This window comes from Peromyscus eremicus, chromosome 1 (assembly GCF_949786415.1).
Source record: "Peromyscus eremicus chromosome 1, PerEre_H2_v1, whole genome shotgun sequence".
Taxonomy (NCBI): Eukaryota; Metazoa; Chordata; class Mammalia; order Rodentia; family Cricetidae; genus Peromyscus; species Peromyscus eremicus.
In genome coordinates, this window is record NC_081416.1 from 112,511,346 (window position 1) to 112,534,013 (window position 22,668).

Genomic DNA, 22,668 nt, shown 5'->3' on the forward strand with positions numbered 1-22,668 from the left:
AATTGCAATAGTTCCTGAGCTAAGAATAGGCCACTTTGGCCTCCTCACAACTTCACACTGTGATTCCCTCTGATTTGATGTTGTGTAGGACTCGTGCATGCAGTCACAACTGTTGCAAGTTCCTCAATACAGCTGCCAAATTATGCCCAGAGATTTTTTTTTATTTTATTTGTAAGATGTTTATTTTTATTTTTATTTATTTATTTTTGGTTTTTTGAGACAGAGTTTCTCTGTGTAGCTTTGCGCCTTTCCTGGAACTCACTCTGTAGCTCAGGCTGGCCTCGAACTCACAGAGATCTGCCTGGCTCTGCCTCCCAAGTGCTGGGATTAAAGGCATGCACCACCACTGCCCGGCCTTTGTAAGATTTTTAAATTTTATGTATACAGTTGTTTTACTTGCATGTATGTATATGTGCCATCTGCATGCCTGGTTTTCACAGAGGTCAGAAGAAGGCATCAGATCCTTTGGAACTGGAGTTACAGATGTTTGTGAGCCAACTTGTGGGTGATGGGAACAAAATAAAGGCTCTCTGCAAGAAGAACAAGTTCTCTTATCCAATGAGCTATCTCTCCATCTCCCAGAGTTGTATTTTTTCCAACTGAAACAAAATTTTTCAAACAGTATATTCTGATCATGATTTTCCATCCCTATTCTCCTCCAAGGTCCTCTTCAACACCCTACCCATTCAATTCCATGCCTTCTTTCACTCCTTTTTTTTTGAAAACACATAGGCCAAAAATAAAAAAATAAAAAAGAATAAAACAAAGAAAACAAACAAACAAAAAAGAAAAAGAAAAGCACAAGAAACACATGGTTTACCTTTGCATAATTAGTAACACAATTTTTGAGTTCTTTTAAATAATTAGTATCAGCAGTACCTCTTACCTCCATAACTTTGGCCATTGCTATGAATTCACTTTTGTCATCACATTCCTCATCTGTAATGTAGAACTGATAGTGTACACTGCCTTACAGGGGTGGCAGAAAGGGTTAATGGCTATTGTATGTAAAGCACTTTGGTCTGTTCTTCATTCATAGAAACTATTAGCAGAAGATGCCCCAGACAATAGATTCCTTGGTATTTTGACTTGCTGTATTAAAGTTTATCCAACTAATATTTTTTTAATGTCCAACAGACACATGGGTGGCCCAGCACCCCCTGACAGCAGCTGGAAGGGAGGGCTCAAAGTGCCTTACAATGTGGGACCTGGCTTTGCTGGAAACTTTTCAACACAGTTAAGTTATTATTATAATCTTATTTACACAGAAGGCTTTAAAAGGAGACATTTAGGAGGATGAAAAAACATGTAAAGTCTAGTTAGTATCATCAAAATAAAACTAGAAGTTGAAGAGGATAATGATTTCTTATCATTAAAATTAGCAAATGTAACTTTCCCCCTGTGTACAACTAGAAATCTTTTTAAATAATGATGATGGAGTTAAGAAGTGTGGGTACCTTGCCTTGGAGGAGGTAGGAATGGGGTGTGGATTGAGGGGGAGGGATAGGGGATGGGAGGATGGGGGAATCCGTGGCTGATATGTGAAATCAAGTTAATTATAATATATATATTTATATATATAAATATATATATAAATATATATATATATATATATATAAAAAGAAGTGTGAGTATTAGATATGTAACCATTATTCTCAAAGAATATGTTCTTTGTCTTTGAATTAGAAAAGTCAAGCTTCACATACACTCCTACAGTAAAGTGACAAGAATCTATAATGTCATTGGCACCCTCAAAGGAGCTGTGGAACCAGGTAAATGGAGCATTTGTTTGGCAAGTATTGGTGAATCAATAGTATCACTACTACTCTGGGTGCAGAATGAACTAAGAATTCAAGTTGCTTCCCTAATGAAACACACCTGAACACAGAGTAAGACTTTCTGGGTATTGTATATCATAATATGTACTGCAAGAAAAGAGACATGGAAGTTTGAGGATAGATGAGAGTGATAAGCTGAACTATTTATTTGTTGAAAAATAATTTATACAATATATTCTAATTAATTTCCCCTCTCTCATTTATTACCAGGTTCTCCACACCTTCCTATGCATACAACTCCATGCCTTCTTTCTTCCTCCCTTTAGAAAACAAACAGGCAAGCAAAAAAATCAAACAAAACAAAATAAACAGAGTAAAAAAAAGAAAACAAAGAAGAAGCATGAGCAGTATATACACACATACACAGGTAGACACACACACACACACACACACACACACACACACACACACACCACAAAAACACAACATCAGAAAGTATTATATATAAGGAAACCATCAGAAAAGTTTAAAACGTGTCCAAACAAAGCAATATGAGACAAAACTATCACAAAGTACCAAGGAGTTAGTTTTCTGTTGGCCAACTCCTGCCAGGCATGGGACCTCCCTTAAGTGTGGTTTGCAAACATTGTGAGACTCAGTTAAAGAATTATACATATTTTATTATATCTTTAAATTCTTTAAAATTTAGATTTGGTTTCTTAAGTTTTAGTTGATTCTCATGCACTAAGGACAGGTCCTTGCCTTGGAGGAGGTGGGAATAGGGGGTAGATTGGGGGGAGGGGGGAGGAGGGAGGACAGGGGAATCCGTGGCTGATATGTAAAATTAAATTAATTATAAAATTAAAAAAGATTTAGTTGATTATTATTATATTTAGCATAAATAGTACAATTAGGTTGAATATATTTCTTACAACTGTATTAATTGTTTGTTATTCAGAGACAAGATCTCAGAGTAAATAGAGTAGGCTGGGTTTGGACTTAATTTTATGTTATCTCCTCCCAAATGCTGAAATTGACATTATGTGTTGTACTATGCTATGAATAAATATATGCTCTTTCTTAAGAACCAAGAATTTAAAAAATTAAGGCTTATAAGTACTAAACTGCATATATATATGGATACGCACACACACAAGCTGCTTATTGGATCATATTAGATAATTACTTTGTGCAGGGACTGTGACAAACTTTGGAATTGAGGATTTGAAACACACAGAAATTAGGAACTTGGGGATCATGTTTTAAAAGAAGAATTTGACATTTAAGGATGATAAATATCGAATCAAATATGAAAACATTGGTCCTAAAACTTTCAGCCCAAGGAGTTTCCTCTTTCTATAATAGACAGAAAGTATCATAGAAGAAGAACATTTATTGATTGGGACATAGGAAGGACTAGAAAGTGGAGAGCTGTATTCTCTCTGAAAATGATGGACACAAATTGGCAACAGATATTATAGAATTGTGAGGAGGTAAACAGAGATAATTTCATATTTTCCTGTTATCCATATGCATATTACCTCAATAATACATTGAATTAATTTTTAAATCACATTCATAATTTCACCAGATAGGTAAAACCAAAACTAAAATATGAGACACTAACCTATCTATGTACCTAAGCCTTAGGAACTTTGGTACTTTAACTTTGAGTTGTGAATGCTTTTGAGTCATTTGCAATTTTCTTTGTTTGCAACCCTTGCTCTGCTGATGTGTAGACCGATATGTCATTCTTGGAGGTCACCGAGATGCCTGGGTCTTCGGTGGAATTGACCCTCAGAGTGGAGCAGCTGTTGTTCATGAAATTGTGAGGAGCTTTGGAACACTGAAGAAGGAAGGTAAGAGAAACAGCTAGGGAAAAACCAAATTCTGGAAATTTCAGTTTAATCTTTGGAAAAGTAAGTGTGGAAATATTGTTTCAGGGGCTGGGAAGTAGCTCCATATTAGAACACAAGCCTTGTGTGTGCTGGAAGCCCTCTTCTCAATCTGCAGTACAGAATAGAAAACCACATAAATGAATATAAGCTCAACATGGTAAATAAATGAACAATATCAGTGCAAACATTAATGTTGGTTGATTATATTTTATTATTTTTAAATTAGTTTGTAAAATACTTTTTATATATTATCTGACAATCTGAAGTAAATCAAATGGATATTTGTTGCTTTGTCAAGGTTTTCCTAGCCAAGGGTTTCCTGGACATAGAAACAGAAGGAACATTGCCGAATCCTTTTTATAAGGCCACTGTCATTCTAATACCCAAACCACACTGAGACTCAACAAGGAAAGAGAATTACAGAACAATTTCACTCATGAACATTGATACAAAAATACTCAGTAAAATACAAACCAAATCCAAGAACACATCAAAGAGATTATCCACCATGATCAAATAGGCCTCATCGTAGAGATTTAAGAATGGTTTAACATAAAAGTCTCTCAGTGTAGTCCACCATATAAATAATCTGAAAGAAAAAAACACATGATCATCTCATTAGACACTGAAAAAGTCTTTGACAAAAATCTCACACCCTTTCATGATACAAGTCTTAGAGAGATCTGGGATACAAGAAACATTCTAAACATAATAAAACCAATATGCTGAAAGCCAAACAGCCAACATTGAATTGCATGGAGAGAGACATAAAGCAATTCCACTAAAATCAGACAAAAGACAGGGCTGTCCACTCTCTCCATATCTATTCATTATAGTACTTGAAGTTCTGGATAGATCAATAAGACAACTAAAGCAGATTAAGGGGTTACAAATAGGAAAGAAGAAATCAAAGTATCATTATTTAGAGATGCTATGACAATATACATAAGCGACCCCAAAAATTCTACCAGGGAACTCCTACAGCTGACAAACACCTTTAGTCAAACGTTTGGATATACAATTAACTCAAAAAATCAGTAGCTTTTTTACATACAAATGATAAATGGGCTGAGAAAGAAATCAGGTATGCAAAACCCTTTATAATAGCCACAAGTAATATAATTTATCTTGGAGTAATTCTAACCAAGCAAGTGAAAGACCTGTATGACAAGAACTTCAAGCCTTTGAAGAAATAAATTGGAAAAGATAATAGAAGATGAAAAGACCTCCCATGCTCATGGGTTGGTAGTATTAACATATTAATAATAGCCATCTTATGGAAATCAATCTACAATATTCAACACAACCCCCATAAAAATTCCAAAACAATTTTTTTTAAACCTTGAAAGAACAATACTCAACTTCATATGGTAAAGCAAAAAACTCAGCTAAAATAATCCTGTACAATAAAAGATCCTCTGGAGGTGTCACCATCCCTGATTTCAAACTCTACTGTGGAGCTATAGTAATGAAAAACTGCATGTTACTGGCACAAAAACAGACAGGTGTATCAATGGAATTGAATCAAAGATCCAGAAGTAAATGCACACACCTATGGACACCTGATCTTTAACAAAGAAGCCAAAATTATACAATGGAAAAAAAAAAGCATCTTCAACAAATGGTGTTTGTCTAACTGAAGGGTGGCATGTAGAAGAATGCAAATATCTATCATCCTTCACAAAACTCAATACCAAGTGGATCAAAGACTTCAAAATAAACCCAGGAACACTGAACCTGATCAATGAGAAACTGGGGAATACCCTTGAAGACATTGGCACAGGAGAAAATTTCATGAAGGGAATACCAATAGCACAGCCACTAATACTGAAAATTAATAAATGGGACATAATGTAACTGAAAAGCTTCTGTAAGGCAAAGGACACTATAATACGACAAAATACTAGCCTACAGAATGGTAAAAGATTTTCAGCAACCTTACATCTGACAGAGGGCTGATTTCCAAAATATGTAAAGAACTCAAGAAACTAGACATGAAAAAACTAAATAACCAATTACAAAATGGATTACAGACCTAAACAGAGAATTCTCAGTAGAATATCAAATGGCTGAGAAACACTTAAAGAAATATTCAACATCCTTAGCTATCAGAGAAATCCAAGTCAAAATGACTCTTAGATTCCATCTTACACCTGTCAGAATGGCTAAGATAAAAAACACTAGAGACAGCTTATGCTGGCAAGAATACGGAGCAAAGGGATCACTTCTCCATTGCTGGTGGGCATGCAAAATTGCACAGCCACTTTGGAAATCACTATGGTGGTTTCTCAGAAAATTTAATCTATGTACCTCAAGACTCAGCTATACCACTCTTGGGTATATACCCAAAGAATGTTCAATCATACCACAAAGACACTTGCTCAACTATGTTTATAGCAGCTTTATTTGTAAGAGTTAGAACCCGGAAACAACTTAGATGTCACTCAAATGAATTGATGAAGAAAGTGTGGTACATTTACACAATGGAGTACTACTCAGGTGTTAAGAACAATGACATTATAGAATTTGAAGGCAAATGGATGGAACTAGAAAAAAAAATCATCCTGAGTGAGGTAACCCAGACCCAGAAAGACAAACAGGTTATGTACTCACTTACAAATGGATATTAGCCTTAAAGTAAAGGATAACTATGCTACAATCTATAGACCTAGGAAGTCTGGCTAACAAGAAGAGCTCAAGGGGTAGGGGTCACTCAGATCTCTCTGGGAAGGAGAAATAGAAGAGATTTCTTGGAGGAACTGGGGACAAGTAAACATCATGGATCATGTTGGAGTGTGGATGGAATAGGACAGTTTCAAAAGGGATATGTGGAAAGGGGGTGCATTTTAGGGTTCTGACAATAACCTGGGTCAAGGGAAACTCCCAGGAATCTCCAAGGATACTCCAGCTAATACTCATAGGAAGAGTGGATACATAACCTGAACTGGCCATCTCCTATAACTAGGTGAGACTTCCAGCCACACAACCTTCAATATACAACCTGTCCTGCTTATGGGATATGTTGGGACAAGGGTGGTGCAGAGACTGTGGGAGTGACCAACCAGTTACTGGTCCAGCCTGAGATCCAATCCATGAGAGTGAGCCCACTACCTGGAGTGCCAGAACCCAGAGGCTGGATGGTTCAGAGAACTAGGAATGAACCAAACGTGACTGGTGAAAAAAAAATGATGCCTAATGATATTCTACTACACTCACAGATTTGTGCCTACCCCACCTGTCATCAGAGTTGTTTCATTTAGTTACTGATGGAAACAGAAACAGCCAAACGTTAAGTTGAGCTCAGGAATCCTACTGAAGAGAGGGAAGAAGGATTTTAAGAGCCAGAGTGGTCAAGGACTTACAAGAGGATCTACAGAATCAACTACCCTGGGTTCACAGGTGCTCAGAGTTTGAACCAACAACCAGGGAACCCATATAGAACTTATCTACACCCTCTACATATATATGACAGTTGTGTAGCTTGGCCTTCTTGTGAGACTCCTAACAGTAGGTTCAGGGCTGTCTCTAACTTTTGATTGGCTTTTGAGAACCTAGTCTTTATACTGGATTGCCTTGCCCAGACTTAATACAAGGGGAGGTGATTAGTCTTACTACAACTTTTTAATATCCATGGGGGGCCTGCCCTTTCCTGAACAGAAACAGAGGAGGAGTGGATTTGGAGGCAGGGCAGAGTTGAGGTGAGGAGAAGGGAATGAGAGAAAATATAGGGGAAACTGAGGTCAGGATGCAAAATAAATAAATTTATAAATAAAAAAGGAAAAAAGTAAATACATGAATACAAACTAAATAATGTCAATAAATTATTTAGTAACAACAGCAGTACAAACATTAATGTTGGTTATTTTTTTATTATTTTTAATTAGTTTATAAAATATTTATACATTATCTGACAATCTGAAATAAGTCATTGGCTATTTTTGCTCTGTCAAGAATTTCCTGGTCAAGAACTGGGAGAGACAATCCCTTTGTCCTCCATCCATCATAGCACTTCAGGTCACCTGTACTATGTAACTCAGGAGAAAAAGGATCTAACTAGAAAATTTTTTATGGTTCTTCCAAGTGGCCCTCTGTCCTAAACTAGATGTCCACATCATCTTATTCCCATTCATACACTTACCACCATTAAGTAAGTCTTTAGAATCTTCAATTGATATATTAAAATTTAAACAAAAGGAGATAGTTGTGGTTTTTTGCAGAAATATTTTTTAATTAAGAAATATTTTGTGTCCTTTAGAGTTTATTTTAATCCATTCTTTGTGAATTTCCTAAAATGTGTTTTTTTAAATCATTATCACTCTTTCCCAACTCTTCCCTTCTCACCCACATTTATGCCATATTTTTTTTAACCTATCAAGACAAATTTGTGCTGCCTAAATATTCTTGGATGTGTAGCCTTCTCTTGGAGCATGGTCCACTTAGTAGGAACTACAATCTTAGAGCAAACTTTCCAACCCTCTCCCAGAAGCTATCAATTGCCACTGGCTCCAAGGTTTAGGGTGCAATTTTCTGCACAGATTCCATCTCTCTGTTGGGCTATGGTCTGGCTTGATAGGTTTATATTCATTACATATAGAGATCCAATAATTTATTCTCTTAACAGATTCTTCAAACAAGGTAACTGGGTTCTGTACAATGTAGGCCATATATGTGTATATATGTGTAATGTTTATATACATATACATGTATACATTTATTTATTGTGTGTGTGCACATGCATGCATATCACAGAGTGTGTAGAAATCAGAAGACAGCTTGTAGAAGTCTGTTTTTTCTTTCAATGTGGATTCCAGGCATCAAACTCATGATGTCAGACTTAGCAGCAAGTACATTTACCAGCAGAATCATCTTGTACCCCTTAACTATTAATCAACAATAAGAAAGCATGTTTAGTTTGGGTGCTATATTCTGAGAAACTGTTTACATATGTCATCTATTTTGATGCCACAGCAACCATGGAGACATTTTCCATGTTCTGTTCCCACTTTACATATATTAGCCCAGGGTTTTATAGGTAATGTGTGACAGAGGTTGAAGACTGGATTTGGTACATCTGCTGACTCCCCATGGGAGACTATTGGTGAACTTATTTAGGCCACTCCACGTAGTTAAAAGGAGATTTATTTAATGGCGTAACTTACAAATTAAGGGATAGGTAGGTCGCAGGGTCTGGGGAAGGTGTATCACAGTCCAGCGGTGTTCTCTGGAGCTCTGCTTGGTCTACCTCAACCATCCAGGGTCCTGGAACCAAGAGAGTGTTCGCCAATCCAGATCTCGGGTCCCCAGGCACCTCCCTTGGCCCCGCCTTGTAGGCGTGACAGTTGCCGAAGTCTCAATGGGGGTTGGAACTTCCAGAACAAAGCTGGAATGGCTACCCACTACAGGAGACCTCAATTTTGGGGATGTGGGGTTGCAGGGTGGCTTGAGAAAGAGGGCTGGGGGGTGGAAGGATGGAGGAAATGGGTTTGTGGATAGTATGTGGAGTGAGTAGAAAATTTCTTAATAAAGAAAAATGAAAAAAAAAGAAAACATAAAAAAACAAAACTCCTGTCATCTCTGTTGAAAATAAAAGGTGCACCATTTACATTTCAACAAACACAATTTGGGAGATGGGTGTTTACATAGTTCATGAACTTGGTTGTGTTTAACCTCATTACAAAGGTTTCATGGTTTCACAAGAAAATTTCTACATTGTATACAAATCCACATTGTCATAAATAAAGTATATGCTCAAAGAATAAATGGTTAGGGAATTTAATAATACCATAACACATTGGACAATAAGAAAACTTTGGTTTTAACAGTTATAAAGAAAACATGCTTAATAAATATAACAAAATATTTATCAGAATTACAAGAACCTGATAGCATTTACTAAATGCTTCATAAACAGTATTCCATTTAATACTCCTGACAATCAAAAGGTGTCTCTTCTTTGCTCTGCTATTCTGGTTTCTAGATGAAGACATGAAAGCTTAGTTTGTATTGCACAATCTCACTTGCATCTAGGAAGTGAGAAAATCAGGATTTAAAACTATATCTTTCTTCAATTCTAGGGGCAGTGTCTATTACCACAAAATCATAAATTCTACTTATCAAATTGCATGTCTTTCAATATCAATAGATGTTGCTACCTCAAAATAAGCCATTGATAACCAATTTACAAGATAGTAGAGAAAAAAATCACAGAATCAGATGGCCCTGAGGTATGGATGATGTTACTGCAGAATAACTTGGCAGGATTCTGCATAGTCTCCCATAGTTCTGTCTACATCTGCAGCACTAGCTGTACCTGTGGCTTCTCAGTCTGTCAGGCATCTGCAGATCACTGTGGTTTCCTACTCATGGCCAATTGTAAAACATTTGGAATATCTCATGGCATCCTGGGGATTTCTTCCTCTACATTCTTTTTGCCATTAAAGTACACTATTTGATTTTTAGCTGAATCCATTTTTAAAATACACAAAAAGAAATTGTATAAGTAAGAATGTGATCCACATTCCTATTTTCTAACTGGAAAAAAATCCCAGCACTTCAGGTTTGCCCATCTTGTAGACTTCTCCATGTCTTGGGTGTATGATATACTTTGCCAGCATTTATGTGTTATCCACATGTATTTTAGGATGGAGGCCTAGAAGAACGATTCTGTTTGCAAGTTGGGATGCAGAAGAATTTGGCCTTCTTGGTTCTACTGAGTGGGCAGAGGTAGGTTGACAATTTGCTTCCATGTAAATGACAAAGCAATTGGGATTTTTTTTGTGTGTGTGTGTGTGTGTGTGTGTGTGAGTAACAAATGATTCCAGTCAGGCAATGCTTAGAGTTTTCCTAAAACATCTCTGTTGTGTATTCAACCTTTTGACATTGCAACATAATCTCCTGTAGACAAAATTCATTCTGAATAATTGCACAATCAAGTTATTAAGAGTCACTGAATGACAATCATTTTATAATGTTTACAATTTTGTATTGGATTGCATTGATACTTATGCTTGACTGCATATTGCTCACAGGACAAGTTGGACATGCCTAATTATCCCAAAGGATAGCATTATTGCTCAAAAATCTACAAGAGATCAAGAAGATCACTCAGCTGATAAAGGCACTTGCTGCCAAGCTGATGATTTGAGTCCAATTCTTGGGACCCAGATGGTGGGGGAGAGAGCTGACAGCTGCAATCTGTCTTCCTTCCACCACATATGTGTCATGGCATGGATGCTCCCATAGCATGCACACAAACACTAAACCAATCAATAAATGTATAATAATTTTTTAAAACTCAGCAAAAATTATCTTATTTTAAGAATTCAGTTTTATTTGAATTTTGAGAAACACCTAATGTCAACTATTGAAACTAATTTATCTTTATGTTTTGACAATGCAATACAGTAAATAAATCAGGGTACTGGACACCAAATACAAAAAAAGAACATGGAAGTTTCTAATGGGTTTCTTCCACTCCACTCAAAATTGCTTCAGGTGCTAGTCACAATGGGCCCTCAGTTTCTGTAGTAAGGCTTGGTTTACATTTATCTTCTTATCCCCTCTCTATTAAATACTGCAGACAGTGAGGCAGACAGAGTATTTAACAGGACCCCTAAATAACTCCATCAGAACTTATTATTGGCTTAGAGTGACACAGCAGTAAATACACGCAGCATTGCTATCTGTTCCGCCAGCTTCCTCTTGTTGCTTGAACGCTCATGTGACTCCTGTTAAACATAAGCCTTACAGGTTTCTCTGAAAACCTGCTGAATTCCTGTTGTTCAAGGTGAAGTTTTTCTCCACAGAAAAGTTTTATCGTTGTGTCAGGCAAACCTATGAATATTTCAGGAAATGGTTTGCTGTGGGATGTTCTGTATGGCAAATGTGTTGCTGATTGATCAATAAATAAAACACTGATTGGCCATTGGCTAGGCAGGAAGTGTAGGCGGGACAAGGAGGAGAATAAAGCTGGAAAGTGGAAGGCTGAGTCAGAGAGACACTGCCAGCCACCACGATGAGAAACAGCATGTGAAGATGCTGGTAAGCCACGAGCCATGTGGCAAGGTATAGATTAATAGAAATGGATTAATTTAAGCTGTAAGAACAGTTAGCAAGAAGCCTGCCACGGCCATACAGTTTGTAAGCAATATAAGTCTCTGTGTTTACTTGGTTGGGTCTGAGGGATTGTGGGGCTGGCAGGTGACAGAGATTTGTCCTGACTGTGGGCCAGGCAGGAAAACTCAAGCTACAATGGTTTGTGTCTATAGAATTGTTATTGTTATTATTATTATTATTATTATTATTATTATTATTATTTTGGTTTTCAGTCTTGTTATTTAGCCCAGGATGCCCTGGAACTCCCACAATCCTCCTGTCTCGACCCCTGAACCACTACATTGTGATCATATTGTCTTTTATCATTCAGAGTTGCATAGACTTTCCTTATTTTCTTCCTTACAATCAAAATTCTCAGGAAATGCAATGTTTTAGAGACTCAAAATGTCTTAGCAGAGCTTTGCCACACTTTAGTTCTAAAAGTGTGCAATCAGTCAAATTACCAGTAGGTGGCAAAATAGAAGAGAAATTGGCTTCATGGTCAGATTTCCTTTGTAAATTTCCTGACCACTAAATGTAAACAGCTCATTCCTTGTGAATCGCAGAAATCATCACTGTTTAAATAATGACAGTATTTTTTAAAGTATATTTCTACTGAAAAGACTCCTAAATTGATGTTTACTGAGAAAAATTATGAGGGATGGTTGTGCGTGTTCAAAACCCCAACTGCCTTCTCATCTATAGTGTGTGTTCATGCTTTCAAATGTAATTTAGAAACTGCTGCTCTTGTTTCTCACTGGCAACCACTGTAGAACTTCCTCAAACCAACTTTCTTTTGATATTTTTATATGCCGAACTTGTGGGACACATGATCCACCTTCATTCAAACATCTACATTCAAAAAGGGCAGATGGGTCTTGGGTCAGAGGCAATCATATAAAGCTTATAGTTTTTCTTTTATTTATTTGTTTGTTTTTTAATATCTTATTATAGGAACATTCCAGACTCCTCCAAGAACGTGGTGTGGCTTATATTAACGCTGATTCTTCCATAGAAGGTGAATATTGTTGGCTTCAATAGAGAACATATTATTACTCTGGAGGTAACAGTTTAGTAGAAGAATTGTATTCTAGTACAGAATTAACATGGAGTTAAAATATATGTGGCTGTTTCACACCACTTCCATTGATTCAGGGATGACTGCATGAGTGACTAAGAGACATTCCCTCACTCCGTATTGCAGTGCTGGTCCAGGAAGGCAGTATTCCTTACTTTGCCTCCTCTATCAGATTCTCTTAAATATGGTGACAATTACCTGTTGAATGCTTAAGTCATGAACTTGAAGAATCTTTTACTTTTGAATGATGTATGATATTTAAATATAGAGACTGGAGAGATGACTAAGCCAGCAAAGGCACTTTCAGGCAAGCCAGACAAACTAAGTTGTATCCTAGGAACCCATTTAAAGTAGGACAGTGAGAACTGACTCCATAAAGTTGTATTCTGACTTCCACATGTACACAATCACACACACACGCACACCTACACACACAGTGTAAATTTACCATGCCAATATGGTAACATAATGTCTTGATGGAGTCACATTGACATTTACATTTTCTTCTTCATCTGCATTTCTGAGTACCATTGTTTCAAAGTTTAGCCTTCTTGGTGCAGGTCAGTTCCCCTTCCTTCTCTCAGTTAATGGACAATGGAAGTGCCATTGAGAGCAGACTGCCGTCTCCTTTCTTTGTGTTTTAAGGGGTGTGTTTGTGTGTGTTTGAATTTGTTTACCTCTAAAGAAAGTACCTATTTCAAAGGCTTTTATCATGCTTTTAAAATGAATTGGTATTTGCAAACTCCATGATATCTGACATGCATACAGTGATTCAAAATCTCCAATGTGATTATCATTCTTTCCTTACATAAATCGTATGTTCTGGGATCTATTTATAGCACGGTGACAAAGAGGTTACCTAGCATGCCCCATGTCCTGCATTTATTTTCCTACATTATAAAAATGCAAGTACAAATATGATCATATGGCACATGTGTGCATTACAGAATAAATACTCCAAGTAAGTATTTCAAATAATGCAAAATTATGTTGTTATCTTTACTGATAGATTCAACCATTTGACTTGTCTGGTATTTTTAATACATCACTGGCCTTAGATAACTATGTCATATGTGGAACTGGATCATAATTTTTTAGGATCAATAACAAGTACACATAGGTACAGTGTGATTGAGATACCACATATCTCATTTGATATTGCATTTTTTGGTTAGATGTTCATTTCTTAAGAGATAAAATAAACCACATATTTTTGAATTTATGTTAAAATGCAGTCATATACATATAACGAAAAAAACATTTTTTTTATTTTCAATTATTTTGTTAATAATGGAGTTTATAAAATTAAAAAAATTAAAAGCAATACATAAACAACTCTTAATGTCCTCTCCAAAAGAACTGTCATCTTCAAATCCTGTTTCAGTCTCCTGAGTGTTGGATTTTCAAGCCTGCCCTATTCAGCCTTCAGTGACATGGATCCTTTAATTTGAGAACAAAAGATACATAATATTCCTGGAAGGAAACTCATGCTGTGGACACATATGCATAGGCTTCTCTCTAACAGTCCATTTGGAGGAGAGCATGTGTTTCTGTCATGTGGGTTCTCAGACTATTTAGCTGACACATATACCAGAAGTGATTTGGATGCTGTCTTTGGATACATACCTTCCATTTAAGTGGTATGTAATGTAACCATCATGTGATGTAGGTACTTATATTATTACCTCTATTGTGCAAAGAGGAAGCTGTGACTCAGAGAAGTCAAATAACTCCCCACAGGTCACCTGCTAGGGAAAGGTTGAATTACAGCCACCCTAAATATTATGCTTTTTACCTCCTGGTAGTTCTTACAGGACATTGGCATTATGTTACAGATAAATGGTTCTAGACCCATCTTTTCATTCAGAAAACATTATATAAAACTTCCATATGTGTCAGGGTTCACCCCTGACCTGTTGAACAGTTCTTGAAGAGGGGAGTGAGGAACTGCGAAATGCTAGATAGGAAAAAAAAAAACAGACGTAGATGAATAAAAAGACAGAAACACAGGATAGCTTTTGGAGGGCTATGGGTCTATATCCAGTCGCCTCAAGTTTTTCCTAATGGACTTTTTATACACTAGCAAGGAGAGAGAAAAAAGATCTCCTGCTTTCAAGATCAAGGTACAAAGTATAAACAAGTATAGATTCCCCCCTTTTTTTTAATTCTCTAAAAAATCTGGTAACCATGCCTTATGGAAAAGCATCTTGTAATTAGGCCTTGAAGCATAATACACCTGGTAACCATGCCTTTGGCCAAAACATCCTGTTATGCAGCCTTACAGGGCAAAGCAAACTCTGATACTCTGACCTTGAGTCAACAGGGAAACAAACCACAAGTTGGAATCTTTGTGGGTTCCCATAACATATGCTGAATATATATTGAATTACTAAACCTATAATCCCTTAATGAAAAAGAAAACAGTGACAACAAATAAAGCACTTCTGTGGTATATTCAATAGAACAATTACATTTCAATTCTGCAGCTGATATTGCAGCAAGTATCTTTTTATGTATATGCACTTTTCTATATGAAGTTTAAAGTTAATAGAGAGCCGCAAATAGAATTCTTTGGTCCCAAGAATAGAGCATTTAAATTGCATTAAATGACTCCAAACCACCTCCTTTCAGCACTCTCATATAAATACATGTATGTATCAAAAATTACATTTCTATATATCTATTCTTCTATATTTTTTGAGATAGAATTCTTACTTTGTAGTCCTGTCTGACATGGAGCTCCTGAAAATCCTGTTTCAGTCTCCCGAGTGTTAGATTTGCAGGCCTGCACTATTCAGCCTTCAGTGACATTGATCCTTTAATTTGAGAACACAAGATACATAACATTTCTGGAAGGAATCTCATGCTGTGGACTCATGTGTATAGGCTCTTCTCTAACAGTCCATTTGGAGGAAAGCAATGATAAGACAGTTAGTGAAGGAGGTGAGTGACGTTAAAAACAGACCAAGGGTAAGAAAGGAGGACAGTAGTTGGTATGGAGTGGATACAATGCAGTGTCACATAGAGGAGTGAAGGAGATCACTCAAAAAAATGTAACATGAGGCCAAACGGTGAAGAAGTCATGCTAATACGACGTAGAACACTGATCCAGACTGAGGGAACAGTATTTGCAAAGACCTTAAGGCAGAGGTCTTGGATAGCGTGGGATGCGATGATTTGGACGGATAGCCTACAATTTAGCTCTCTTCCCAACCTCAGGCCTAGTTTCAGCTTTGTCAGTGGCAAAGACATTGGACTTTTACATTAAGAGGGGAACATTAGAGAGTTTTCATTAATTGCATGTTTGAAGGGATCTTTCTGTATAGAGTTTCGCAACAATCTGAATAAATAATAACAGAAACAAAACAAATAAACCATTCTATCCCTTCTGTTTCAGGAAACTATACTCTAAGAGTCGATTGCACACCACTGATGCACAGCTTAGTGTACAACCTAACAAAAGAGGTAAAGAGAAAGACAAAACATCTTAGGAATGCTGCAAATGATACTTTCTTGGGGTGCAATTATTATGTTACACACTGATATTGTTTATAGCCAACTTTATTTTCCTGAACTGTCACAGTTAACCAACTCTTTCTCCAGATACTACTTCTCATCTCCCTTACCTCTGTAAGGCAGCCTTTAGGTCTCATTCTGCCTACCATTCTCAGCTTGATAATAAGTAAACACACCTTTCAAAGCAGTCACTAGAGTCACACAGTTACTTAAACTAAAGTTTAATTCCTATACTCTATAACTGCTTTATACTCCCTTTATGGTGAAATCAATTAACTCAGAATGTAGGAAAAACAATGTCTTAAGTGAAAATGCAGAGTCATTTTTGGGACAAAGACTAGAAGATGCCTTATAGATGCCTTCTTATCTTTTGCCTTGTACTCTAACCTGTGGGTCCATCAAGAGGGCCTGACATGCTTTCTAACTCTCTTAGCAGCAACAGATACTGAAGGTGGTTGAGAGGCAGCACTAACACTTTCATGTGAAAGGCTTTTTTAAGAAAGGGTCTTGATAGGTAGTCCAGATGTATCTGGGCTTGAGCTCCAGATCTTCCTGTCTCAGCATCCAGAGTGCTGGAATTACAGGAGTGTACCATCATTCCAGCTGCATGACAGATTTTTGAGACTCACCTGGAATGTACTGCAAAAATCACTTTTGGGGGAGAGCATTTGCAGTTATTTACAAAGGTTTGCTTGATAAACTGATAATTTAATACAGTATTATACCTTTAAATGTATGCTTCTTAAGAAAATGGAGGATGAATTTGTGTGAGTGAAACGATTTTTTCTTTAATCATATTTTATATTTGAAGATGCTGATATATCTTCTTAATCTCTTCCCATGCTAGAAAAATCTAATTTGTGTCTGGATAATTATTTATAGATATATTTGTTTCAGTATATAGTACAGTGACTTCTACATTTTTGTATAAAAACTTTAAATAGTGTAGGTGGTCAATAATTTTTTGAGTTGACCTTTCTGAGAACTAGTACACTTGACAGTTATTAAGTATGAATTAAAATATTGTATAATTCTTCCACTTTGAAACCTTAGTTATGCTTAGCTTATCAAATATTCCTTATACAACTTGAAATATTCTAATTCTAAAATTCAGTAATAGGTTATGCTTCACTCTTTTAAGTTTCTTTTGTGTTTGTTTTTTGTTTTTTGTTTTTTGAGACAAGATTTCTCTGTGTGGTTTTGGTGCCTGTCCTGGATCTCGCTTTGTAGACCAGGCTGACTTTGAACTCACAGAGATCCACCTGGCTCTGCCTCCCAAGTGCTGGGATTAAAGGCATGTGCCACTACCACCCAGCATCTCTTTAAGCATGTGCCACCACTGCCTGGCTTCTTTTTTAAATTTTATACCAAACAACAACAACAACAAAACAGATAATAAGTTTCAAGCCTAGTGTTTAGCACAATTACAACAAGAGATCAATTAAAAAATACCATTAATTACATTGCATATTTTTATGTTATTTAATGACTTCGTTAAATATCATGTAAGATTTCAGCAATCCTACTGACAAGAAGCAATATTAACAGGAATATTTCCATTAGTAAGGTTGTTCCATATGTTTATTTACAGGAGTAGCAGAAGTATATGATTTTGAGAGTAGTTTCCTTCTGTTTTTAAAACAGATCTACGATTGTTCTTCCACAGACAATGACTTGTGCCTTGCTAATAGTTTGTTGAATTCTTTTCTATGCACTTCACATCTTCACACTTACAACTACACATGCACAGACGTTTTCCCTTCAGAAATTTCTTAATGTAACTGTCAAATTCCTGTGCTAGGCATTGAAACCAAAGCCTCCGGCATACCAGAAAAGCATTCTCACATTGCACCACACAACAGTCCCATAGCTCACACCAATTCAAATGTAGAGATCTCATCTCTTGTTTTGCTGTAATGTAGTTTAACTCTCCACTTTCTCATTGAGGGACATTTAAGTTTGTGCACCAGATTTGTGAGTATTCTCGTCTTTTTATATGTGTAGCTGCAAAGCCCGGATGAAGGATTTGAAGACAAATCTCTTTATGACAGCTGGAGAGAAAGGAGTCCTTCACCAGAATTCAGTGGAATGCCCAGGTACACAAACAACCTAACCATCCTACCCAGTTTGGTTGTTCTGTGGGTTTTTTTTGGAAATAAAAGGGTACCCTTTTTTCAATTTTTAGTAAACAGTAACTTTTTTTTTTTTTTTTAATTTTTATTTTGCAATACAATTCAGTTCCACATATCAGCCACAGATTCCCTTGTTCTCCCCCCTCCCGCCCCCCTCACCTTCCCCCCAGCCCGCCCCCCATTCCAATCTCCTCCAGGGCAAAGCCCTCCCCACAGACTGAGATTAACCTGGTGGACTCAGTCCAGGCAGGTCCAGTCCCCTCCTCCCATGCTGAGCCAAGGGACCCTGCATAGGCCCCAGGTTTCAAACAGCCAACTCATGCAATGAGCACAGGACCCGGTCCCACTGCCTGGATGTCTCCCAAACAGATCAGGCCAATCAACTGTCTCACCCACTCAGAGGGCCTGATCCAGTTGGTGACCCCTCAGCCATTGGTTCATATTTCATGTGTTTCCGTTTGTTTGGCTATTTGTCTCTGTGCTTTATCCGACCTTGGTCTCAACAATTCTCTCTCATATAAACCCTCCTCATTCTCGCTAATTGGACTCCCAGAGATCCACCTGGGGCCTAGTCATGGATCTCTGCCTCCAGATCCATCAGTAGTTGGATGAGGTTTCTAGCACGACAATTAGGGTGTTTGGCCATCCCATCACCAGAGTAGGTCAGTTCGGATTGTCTCTCGACCATTGCCAGCAGTCTGTTGTGGGGGTATCTTTGTGGATTTCTGTGGGCCTCTCTAGCACTTTGTTTCTTCCTATTCTCATGTGGTCTTCATTTACCATGGTCTCCTATTCCTTGTTCTCCCTCTCTGTTTTTGATCCAGCTGGGATCTCCCACTCACCCAAGCTCTCTTTCCCTCGACCCTCGCCCTTCACTACCCCCACTCCTGTCCAGGCTGTTCATGTAGATCTCATTCCATTTCTCTGTCATTGGGCGATCCCTGTGTCTTTCTTGGGGTCCTTAAACAGTAACTTTTAAAATGCTCTGATATCTGACAAATGAATGCAGTGGCTAGATTTGCAATGAAATATTACCCTGTGTTTTGAAATTAAATCTATGAGTTTCCAAAGCTGATTTTTTGAGCAAGCTGCATTGCATACAAGAGACAGCAGCCAAAGTTCTAAAGTCCTGGCCCCTTCAAAGTACACTGTGAAAAATAATCTTTAAATATTTAGAAAGGATAGGGAGAACAGCGGTGCCCTAAGGATACACGATGCTTGTACATGGTACATGTAAAAGGTCACAATGGAGGAAATGAAAGACAATTCCTGTCAAATATCCATGCCATGTCTATCTATAGTTATTTATTTTCCCGAGCATCATGCAGTTAACAAATATTTTGTTTACTCTGATAAATTATAACTATGACTGTGTGGTTGTCTTTACATGCAACAGAAGGGAAATAAGTATTCAATAGTTTGTAAATGCAGACATCCACAGTGTCAATAACTTAAAATGATCAGGTAGAATTCATTTTGTTCTAATTATCTGAAAATGTACAACAGAAACAAATGAAGCAAATAGTTTGAAGGAAAGTATTTTCCAACTTCCAAAATCCTTAAATAAATCTGTGAATTATAAACATGCCACTCCATAGAATTGTATTACAGAGGAAGCACGTTTTCAGAACTGGAGTGAATATCCTATTTGAACTATATGTCTAAGGCTATCATATTTGTAATGGTACAACTAGAATTTAGCAATGACATTTGATCTTCATAGAATGAACATGGCACTCTAAACTAATTCTACAAACTTTCTCTCTGAAAGGATTAGCAAGCTGGGGTCTGGCAATGATTTTGAAGTGTTTTTCCAAAGACTTGGAATTGCTTCAGGCAGAGCACGATACACTAAAAATTGGGTAAGTCTAAATGAACGAATTCTTAAGGATTAAGTGTGGGTATATTTTTAACTAAATTAATAAATTTTATTTCAAAAAGTACTTCTGGCATAGAGGAAGGATTAGAAAGCCAATTAGCATGACTCATTGGCTGGTTGTCTGTCTGTTTTTCTGAGCCTGTCTTCACATTCCACTTGGCACTCATCCTGCTTCCTGCTGTCTAGAACTTCCATGATTTCCCTTAAATGTATTCTGGTTTATTTATTTGGTGACTCAGTAATCACTTCATCATTTAAGTTAGTGAGAATTATCTTAGATTCGTCTTTCCCAGTTTTTATTCAAAATTAATCCAAATCAGCAAGACCTAGCAGTATTTGGATTTTTGCCTGTTATTGTAGCTCAGATCACCAAATAAATAACAAATCTCTGAAAATTTTGGTATAATACAACAAAAACATATGCCATTTTCCATTTTCTTTCTTGTTGTGTTAGATCAATTTTAAGTTTTAAAAGTGTATATTTTCTAAAATCTTTAATTAGTTCTATGAAAGCTTATAGCTAGAGATTTTGTTATTTTTGTGTTCAAACCACCCCCGAGTTTTGTTTTACAATGAAAAGTCTTCTGTCCTTTTAATTTTTTCTAATGTTCACTTACTTCAAGGTTTGTAAGTAATAATTTATGTCTGCTTTTTATTTTTCAGATATACATTAGCAAGGAAAGAATGTCATAGTTATTGTCTTATTTAGGGGTATGATTGCTGTGATGAAACCCCATGACCCAAGCAGCTTGGGAAGGATTATTCAATACTGAAAAATGTTAGGGCAGGAATCTATAGGTATGAGCTGATGCAGAGGCCATGAAAGAGTGTTGCTTACTGGCTTGCTTGTTCTGACTTTCTCAGTCTAGAGATGGCACCACCCACAATGGTTTGGGCTCTTATCCATCAATCACTAATTAATAAAAAAATGTCTTACAGGTTTGTCTACATCCTGATCTTATGGAGGCATTTTATCAATCAAAGTTCCCTCCTCTTTGATGGCTCTAGCTCGTGTCAACTGACATAAAACCAGCCAGTACAATTATGAAAATACAAGAGAGACTTTAGTTAAGATTATTTCAAACAGGGATATAGTCACAGCGAAAATAGATTAGACCCAACTCTGATTTCCCATTGTGTTCCAATCCTGAAGCCAGATGGTATTATTCAGACAGCAGTGAATGTTTGTAAGTCTTTGGTAATGAATTTTTCAGTCAGAATTAAACTCTTCCATCATTAATAATGCCCGAGTCGCTGTCTCTTCAGCATAATACTAAATGAAGTGTTCTTTATATCAGTAACAAAGGAGTATATTGAGAAAAGATCAAGACACTAGTCAGCAGTTTACTGTGTGAAAAGTCCTCAGTTTTCATATACACAGCTTCCTTGTGCCAGATTGAGCATCACTTCTCTCTCATCAGTAAGACTCCAGGATCACCATGGTGTCCTCACTGCTTGGTTCCTCCACTGTGCAGCATGCTGCTTTTCAGAGCTTCTTCTGTGGAATTTTCAGTGATAAATTATTTGACATAGTCCCCTATATTCTATTCAGTAATATTACTTCACTGGTCTAATAATTCCCCAAATCTCTTCTTAAATACTCTCTTCTAATGTAACTTGTATAGTCCATTCTTTGAACTCTCAACACATTTCCATATCTCTTGTATTCTTTTGTTGACTGGCAGCTCTCTTGAGTGTCTCCCAAAGAATATTTTCACACTAATTTTTTTGCAGCATATGTACATGTATTTTCATTTGCACATAGCTAAAGTAGCACTTTACTAAATTCTAAGTTCCTAAGTTTCCATGGTTCCTGTTCATCAGTGATCAAACTTAATAATATCCACAGTAAATACCATGTTGTGGGTCTTGTTATGAGCTATCTTACAAGAGATACATTTTGTTTTTTTTCTTGTAGAAAACAAACAAATTCAGAAGCTATCCACTCTATCACAGTGTCTATGAAACATACGAGTTGGTGGAAAAATTTTATGATCCAACATTTAAATATCACCTCACTGTGGCCCAGGTTCGAGGAGGGCTGGTGTTTGAACTGGCCAATTCTTTAGTGCTTCCCTTTGACTGTCAGGATTATGCTGTAGCTCTGAAAAGGCATGCTGAAAATATCTACAACATTTCAATGAAACATCCACAAGAGATGAAGAAATATATGGTATCATTTGGTATGTTGCAATTTATCTTTCAAATTCACTTTTGTGTTTTTAATGATTTCTTATCATTGTTTCTATTGCACCAGGTAAGATCTTTTTTTAAAAATATGTTTATAATTACA

The 22,668-nt window shown here is 36.8% G+C and overlaps 1 protein-coding gene across 1 annotated transcript in view; it reads left to right on the forward strand.

The window, feature by feature from the left end:
• The window catches only part of Folh1 (folate hydrolase 1), a 52,052-nt gene that overhangs the window by 23,895 nt on the left and 5,489 nt on the right, over nt 1-22,668 (forward strand). The window contains exons 8-16 of the mRNA XM_059267519.1: nt 1,138-1,236; nt 1,687-1,772; nt 3,518-3,637; nt 10,317-10,399; nt 12,725-12,788; nt 16,246-16,313; nt 18,369-18,460; nt 20,268-20,358; nt 22,294-22,558. Of these exons, the coding sequence (XP_059123502.1) occupies nt 1,138-1,236; nt 1,687-1,772; nt 3,518-3,637; nt 10,317-10,399; nt 12,725-12,788; nt 16,246-16,313; nt 18,369-18,460; nt 20,268-20,358; nt 22,294-22,558 (968 nt within the window). The remainder of the gene's footprint in view (nt 1-1,137; nt 1,237-1,686; nt 1,773-3,517; nt 3,638-10,316; nt 10,400-12,724; nt 12,789-16,245; nt 16,314-18,368; nt 18,461-20,267; nt 20,359-22,293; nt 22,559-22,668) is intronic.